Source organism: Muscardinus avellanarius (assembly GCF_963383645.1).
Source record: "Muscardinus avellanarius genome assembly, chromosome: 16".
NCBI lineage: Eukaryota > Metazoa > Chordata > Mammalia > Rodentia > Gliridae > Muscardinus > Muscardinus avellanarius.
This window is the reverse complement of record NC_137802.1, coordinates 48453181-48460660: the sequence shown is the minus strand read 5'-3', so window position 1 is coordinate 48460660 and position 7480 is coordinate 48453181. Positions and strand designations below refer to the sequence as shown.

General features: G+C 57.6%; 2 protein-coding genes across 2 annotated transcripts in view; one reads left to right on the top strand and one right to left on the bottom strand.

Moving 5' to 3' along the window:
• Positions 1 to 231: 231 nt before the first annotated feature.
• PCGF2 (polycomb group ring finger 2) lies at positions 232 to 3853 on the top strand (the record flags this gene model as incomplete). Its single annotated transcript, XM_080712221.1, has 9 exons — positions 232 to 343; positions 874 to 970; positions 1228 to 1283; positions 1366 to 1416; positions 1590 to 1698; positions 1824 to 1878; positions 1970 to 2065; positions 2509 to 2589; positions 3476 to 3853. The coding sequence occupies 9 exons, from the start codon at positions 232 to 234 to the stop codon at positions 3851 to 3853; spliced, it is 1035 nt and encodes a 344-aa protein (XP_080568347.1).
• Positions 3854 to 5434: 1581 nt separating this feature from the next.
• LOC308274450 (protein AF-17) overlaps positions 5435 to 7480 on the bottom strand; it is a gene marked incomplete at both ends in the record, with an annotated part of 28575 nt that continues 26529 nt past the window's right edge. Inside the window, one exon of the mRNA XM_080712149.1 lies at positions 5435 to 5614. Within this exon, the coding sequence (XP_080568275.1) occupies positions 5435 to 5614 (180 nt within the window). The remainder of the gene's footprint in view (positions 5615 to 7480) is intronic.

The window sequence follows — 7480 nt, the reverse complement described above, 5'->3', positions numbered from 1 at the left end:
ACCCAGGAGCTTTTCTACCTCCGGGTATACTTTCAGACTTATTTTATACTTTATTTAGCCTCACTAAGTAGCGGAGGCTGGCTTCGAACCTGTAATCCTTCTGTGATAACCTCCCCAGTGCTGCGGTTGCAGATGTGCAGCCCTGTGCCTGGCCTGGATCTCTGGGTTTCTGATTGCACTTCCTTTTCCCAGGGTGACACTCCCCAGCTCCCCACCTCCAGCCCCAGCATCATGCATCGGACCACACGGATCAAAATCACGGAGCTGAACCCCCACCTCATGTGCGCCCTCTGTGGGGGGTACTTCATCGATGCCACCACCATCGTGGAGTGCTTGCATTCCTGTGAGTTGGGTGGAGGGGTGCCTGCTGGGGTGTGCAGCCCCTGCGCCTAGGTAGGGGGGCCCGGCCTGGGGAGCAGGCATGGCCATGTCTGGTGGGAATCCCTCGGTCACAGATAGGCTGCTGGGAAGGGTTCGTTTCAGGTGCATCTGAAATCTCAGTTCTCTATTAATTTCTGTGGCTGAAATTTTGCCTTCAGAAGATGCACATGTCCCTCGTTGGTACTGTGAGCTTGGTCTCAAGCGGGCCAGGGTGGGGTTGCGTGCAGGTTTGGCTCTTTTCAGTACTGGGGTCGGGAGGCGGCCTTGGGGCTCGAAGCTCACTTTCTGTGTTGTCAGGCCTCTCCTGGGCACGGCTCGTCTCGTGAGCATAAGGAGGGACAAGGCGGTGGCCAAGTGTGCAAAACACACACGACCACGCTGGGCCTTTGGATAGGTGTGAACTGCTGGGATAAGGCAGAGGGAGAGCAGAGGTCACGGGCCGGGTCGGGGAGGGAGGGGCTCTGACTGTCCTCTCTCTGTCCATACCCCAAGTCTGCAAAACCTGCATCGTGCGCTACCTGGAGACCAACAAATACTGCCCCATGTGTGATGTGCAGGTTCATAAAACCCGGCCGCTGCTGAGTATCAGGTGGGCCTGGCACCGCGCCCCTGCCCGCACCCGCACCCGCGCTCTGGGCTGGCCTCCCCGTGTCCCCCAGGCCCCGCTCCTTCCTCCGGGTGGCATCCAGCTGTGTATAGGCTAAGAAATAATTAGTGGAGTAATGACCAGAGGAGAGATGCCCCGAGCCTGGGCACTGGGTCTAGGGAAGGGATGGGAGGAAGGCCCCTGGCTGGGGAGACCAGGAGGGCGCGGCTGCTGACAGAGCCCTGTACATTTTTTCTCAGATCTGACAAAACCCTCCAAGACATTGTCTACAAATTGGTTCCCGGGCTTTTTAAAGGTATCTGCACACCTTCTTCCTGCCCCGCTCCCCGTGGGCCCAGCCCATCGCCCTCTCTCACCCTCCTCCCTCCTCCCATCAGATGAGATGAAGCGGCGACGGGATTTCTACGCAGCATACCCCCTGACAGAGGGTGAGTGCGCACCCATTCTCAGGCCTGGGCGAGCGGGCCTGCACGCTCCCCACTCGCCCTCTGACCTCAGGCCACTGCAGCCAGCAGGTGGCCCACCCTGCTAGGCTCACCACCCGGGAGCTGGGGGGGGCTCCCGCCTCCCACCAACCTCTCCAAGCTCTCTCCTTCCGCAGTCCCCAATGGCTCCAATGAGGACCGCGGTGAGGTCCTGGAGCAGGAGAAGGGGGCGCTGAGCGACGACGAGATCGTCAGCCTCTCCATCGAGTTCTACGAAGGTGTCAGGCAAGTCTGGTCCAGGCCCCACCCTTTGGGGCTCCTAGGCTGGGTCATCCTCACCTCTGCCCCGGCCCCTTAGGGGTCCTGCCTGCTCCAGGGTCTTGCTAGCTTCCTTCTTTTTCCTCTTCCAGGGACCGGGAGGAGAAAAAGGGCCCCCTGGAGAATGGAGATGGGGATAAGGAGAAGGTGAGTGCTGGGCCCACCCAGGAGTGGGCAGTGGGCCAGGAGAGGCCTGGGTGGACCCTCCCCACACACTCAGGTGCCTCTCCCCCAGCAGACAGGGGTGCGCTTCCTGAGGTGCCCGGCGGCCATGACTGTCATGCACCTCGCCAAGTTTCTCCGCAACAAGATGGACGTGCCCAGTAAGTACAAGGTGAGTGCCAGGCCTCCTCCAGCACAGGCGTCTGGGTGCCTCAGGCTGGAGGGCCCTGGGGGCTGGCGTAGCTGTCTAACAGCCCATTCAGAAGGACATTGAACTCAAGAGTCGGGTCAGACCGAGACTGAAGTCAGCGTGCAGAGGTCCCTGGGACCGAGTGTGTGTGCGTGCCTTAGTGAGGGCCAGCTGGCTGTGGGAAGGCCAAAGGGGCGCTGGGACATGGCTTCTCAGGCTCGGGCTGTTGGCAAAGGCAGCACCTTCTGGATCCTCTACCAGCTGGTGGTCAGGCGTTACTTGAATCCACAGTAAAAGCCCAGAGTACTGAGGGCCACCTGCGAGCCGCCCTTCACGTTGCCCACCTCCCAGGCTGGAGGCCTCTGCCGGGCAGCCAGAGCCCTGCACCTGGCCATGCTCACCGCAGACGCTGCTCCCTCCCCTAGGTGGAGGTTCTGTATGAAGATGAGCCCCTGAAGGAGTACTACACGCTCATGGACATTGCCTACATCTACCCGTGGCGGCGGGTGAGCCGGGCAGGGCGCTGCGGGGCAGGGGGACCCTGCGGAGCTGGGTGCTAGTCTGCGGCTGGCCGCCTCATCTCAGGCAGCCTGTCCCTTGTCCCAGGAGCTGGGTGCATCCTGAGTAGCCTGCCCTCCCAGGTCAGCCTTCTTGCCGAAGGCCTCCCACACTGAGGAGAAAGGGTCTTCTGGCCCATTTCTGTCCCTAGATTGAGGGCCAGAAGTAAGTTTTTGGAAATAAGGCTGGGAGTATAGCTCAGAGGTAGAATACTCCTGGGTTCCATCCCTAGTACCACACAAAAAAAGTTTTTGGTGGCTGCAGAAGAGTAAACGTTACTTCAGTGTTCTAGTTCTATCTCCTCTTTTTCTTTCTCTCTTATTTTTATGGTGCTGAGGATTGAACCCAGGAGCATTCTACTTCCGAGCTACACTCCCAACCCAGCCCTATTTTTTTATTCTTTATTTTGAATCAGGGTCTCACCGAGTGGCAAAGGGCCTAAGTAGCTGAGGCTGGCCGCGAACAGCAATCTTCCTGTCTCAGCCTCCCAAATGCTGAGATTATAAGCTTGCCACCATGCCCGGCTTTATTTTTTTGTTTTGAAAGAGGGTCTCACTGGGTTACTGAGGCTGGTCTCAAACATGGGCTCCTCCTGTTTCAATTTCCCAAGTACTGGCGTTACAGGCCTGTGCCACCACGCCCACCTTGTCTTATGCTTTCTGCTTCTCTGGGTGTGTGCCCCTGCTCTCTGGGACACACTTGCTGCTCTGTCCTCTGCCCTGCCTCCGCCCAGTCTGCAGGGCCTTCCCTGCTTCTTGCTGGGCGCTGCAGGGTGGGGCCGAGTGGCTCCCTGCTTAGCCTTTCTCTTGACGCTCCTCCTCCCTCTCGCCACAGAACGGCCCTCTCCCCCTCAAGTACCGTGTCCAGCCAGCCTGCAAGCGGCTCACCCTGCCCACGGTGCCCACTCCCTCCGAAGGCACCAACACCAGCGGGGCATCCGAGTGTGAGTCAGTCAGCGACAAGGCTCCCAGCCCTGCCACCCTGCCGGCCACCTCCTCCTCCCTGCCCAGCCCTGCCACCCCCTCCCATGGCTCCCCCAGCTCCCATGGGCCCCCGGCCACCCACCCCACCTCCCCCACTCCCCCTTCCACTGGCAGCGGGGCCAACGTGGCTGCCAATGGGGGCACCTCGAACTGCCTGCAGACTCCATCCTCCACCAGCAGGGGGCGCAAGATGACTGTCAATGGAGCGCCAGTGCCCCCCTTAACTTGAGGAGACGGACCCCTTTCCTCTGCAGCCACCTCTCCACTCCTTCCACTTTTTCTGGGCCCTTTTTTTCCACCTCTTCTATTTTCCCCAGCTCCTCTCACCTTATGGGTGGGAGGGGGGTTTTATAAATAAATCTATATATATATATGTACATAGGAAAAACCAAATATACATACTTATTTTCTATGGACCAACCAGATTAATTTAAATGCCACAGGAAACAAACTGTATGTGTTTGTATGTGTGGGGGATGGGTGTTCATTTCTAGGGGGTCTTGTGTAATTTGCTCTGCTCTTTTTGGGGTTGCCTGGGGATAGACTCAAAGGGCCACGGGAGGCTGGGTAAAGCCCTTACCCCATCCTCCCTCAGTACCCCAAAGTAGATGGGGGTTTGGGGGTCCCACCAGCCCCCAGAGCTTTAGGTACAGCTCCAACCGGCTGGATATGGGATCCACCCTGTTTCTCTGCCCATCTCAGCTGCTGTCCTGCCCCGGCCCAGTCCCCCATTGCTGAATGTCCAGAGAATTTTGAAGACAGTGCCTTTTACAAGTGCAGTTTGTCCCCTGGTTCCGAGGAGCAAGTGGGCAGCAAAGACGGCATTGCCCTCACCTCCTCGTGCAGTGGAAACCTCATGCAAAGAATAGATGATTCTGCCCCCTTACCTGTGCGTGCGTGCGTGCGTGCGTGCATGCGTGTGCTGTGTGTGCATGCGTGTGCTGTGTGTGCACACGCAGCCTTTGCATCATTTGTCTGGTGGAAGAGAAGATTCCGACTACGGGGATCCCGGCCCTTGAAAGCCCGTGTGCGGCTTGAGCAGTGTGAACTGCTTCGCCCTCCTGGCCCAGGACGGGCGGCGAAGCCTCGCCTGGGGGCCCAGGGAGGAGCGAGGTAAGGTTCACCACAGACAAGCACAGACCCTGGGTTCTGCTGAAGGCAAAGTGCCCTCCGGCCCCCTCTCCACCCCAGTGGAGGCAGAGTCAGGACAGTGACAGAAGCATCCAGAAGCACAAGATACCAACTCTACCCCAGAGGTCAGAAGGTCGCCCCTCGGGCACAGGGCCCTGGCCACCTGGTTTTCCTCGAGTGTACATAGGTGTGGGAGGAGGCCAGACTGCCACAGCCTAGGTGTGCGGGGCGGGCGCCCTGTGGCGGCTTTGTCTGTGTCCGCACCTTGTCCTGAGTCAGGTCCTGTGACTGCCCTCCTCCTGCACTGGGACATTTGTATCTCTTGGCTTTGTAATAAATGCTGCATACTCTGGAGCCTGTGGTTCTTTGGGGTAGAGGGAGGGGACTGAGGCGGGGTGGCTCCCAGCTTCGCCACGCCCCTTGTCTCTGGGAATGGCCTGTCTTGGGCCCCTATGGCATGAATCGGAAGTGTCCCCCGACCCCATGGGCCGCTAGGCTCTCAACCCCCAGTGAAAAGCTGGAGCAGGAAATATTGCCTATGCCTCAGGGCGCAGGTCATCAGTGACCACAGGAACACCACTCCTGTAAACATTCTCCTTTAATGCCATCTTCACAAAGGGGGTACCTGTCAGAGAGGCCCGGAGCCACGGCCATCGGAGGCCGGGCAGCAGCCGCACCCTCAGAGTGGGGAGCCCACTTCCGCCTTCTGCACCTGCTCGCTCCTGTGGGTGCCGTCGCAGTAGGGGGGCTTCTGGGTGGCCTTGCAGGCACAGAGGGCCACTGTGCGCGTCTCCTGGGCCTTGAACTTGAGTGGGGACAGGCCAGTGCGTTGGAAAAAGTGGGAGCCATCACAGAAGGGCTGGTGGGAGAGAAAGAGGGCGCAGAACACCTGATGCAGTGGTCTCGAGGAGCACAGAGCCAGGGCTCAGGCAGGCGCCCGGCTTCGAGACCCCTGCTCAGGCGCACCGCGAGGTAATTACATGGGACTGTTGCAAAAAAAAAAACGAAAACAAGTGGTCATTCTGTACTTGGCCCACAGTAAGTGTGTAGTTTGTTGTTTCTGTGGTACTAGGAATTGAACTCGGCATTCTACACTCCCACCCCTATTGTTTTTTCAGTGCTGGGGATTGAACCCAGGAGCATTACACCTCTAAACTACACCCCCACAGCCCTTTTTTTTTTTTTTAATTTTGAAACGGTCTAAGTTGTGAATGGCCTAAGTAGTTGAGGCCGGCTGCGAGCCTGCTATCCTCCTGTCTTAGCCTCCTAAGTGCTGGGATTACACGCATGCATTGCAACACAGCCTATTACTTTTGTGGCACCAGAGATTGAACCCAGAGGCATTCTGCCTCCAGGCTACATCCCAATCCTTTTTAGGGTCTCACTAAGTTGTCAAGGCTGGCATTGAACCTGCAATCCTTTTACCTCAACCTAAGAACTAGGATTACAGGTATGTGCCACTATGCCCAGATGCTTTTTTTCTTTTTTGGTGGTACTGGAGAGTGAAGCCAGGGGCATTCTAACTCTGAGCTACACCTCCAGCCTATTTTATTTTTTATTTGGAAACAGGGCATCCTTTTTTTTTTTAGTACCGGGGATGGGACCCAGGGCGTTCTACCTCCGAGCTACACCCCCAGCCCTATCTTTTATTCTTTATTTTGAAACAGGGTCTCACTGAGTTGCAAAGGGCCTAAGTAGCTGAGGCTGTCTGAGAACCTACGATCCGCCTGTCTCAGCCTCCCAAATCCTGGGATTACAAGCGTGCACCAACGCCCGGCTTTCCTTTTGTTTAACGGCTCGGTTTCCATTGCTTCGTGAAATTCATTTCCTTCCAGATGTTTCCGGAGTAAAATCTCTGGGTTGGAGAGAGCACCTGGACACACCACAGTGCCTTGACACAGTGGGAGCAAGTCCACTGGACTCCAAAAAACAAGTAGGCATGTTACAGGGAGGAGGGGACATCCCACAGCCACCTGCCTGCCTGGTGCAGGAGTATCGCCCCATCTGTCCTAGAGGCCCTTCAGGCATATTGGGGAGAGGAAACTGAGGCCCGAGGAGGGGGCATGCACCCATAAGGGCAGACCTGGAGCCAAGCCAAGGTGGGACAGGAGGGAAAAAGTGTACAAATTGTAGGCAGCCTCTCCCAGAGCACATGGGGCAGAGACACAGTGCTTCCTCACCCATACCACCCACATTCCTCTGGCTGGCACACCCTTGGCACTGCTCCACCCTCTTGAAGACCTGCTCAAAGACTAGGGCAGATGAGTGGCAAAGTGAGACACGGGAGCCTGGGTTGCTGACAGTGCCCGGTGGCTTGGAGGAGCACAGTTCTCAGCTCTACCCCAGAAGGAAGGAAAGGACCCGAGGCTAAGAATGTGGGCAAAGTCCCCACTGGGATGAAAGGCTGCTGGGAAACCTAGAAAATTCTGTCTGCAGCATGCCAGATGTTCTGAAACAGGACTGGAAGGGGCACTGAGGAAGCCTGGGCTGTGGGGCAGGAGAGGCTGAGCACAATTCCCAGTGTTGGGCTCCAAGGCCTGGGAACTTTGGCCCAGGTGCTTTCTGGAAGGAGAAAGTCGAGGAACATGCCTGGAGGAGGGACCCCGGGAGTCCAGATGCCTGGGACCCAGAGCTCTGGCTGTGTGCTGTGCTGCTCTCTGTGGCTTCACTGCAAGGGGAGGATGCAGACCAGCCAGCTTGCTTGAGGCACTGGGCAGTGAGCTCT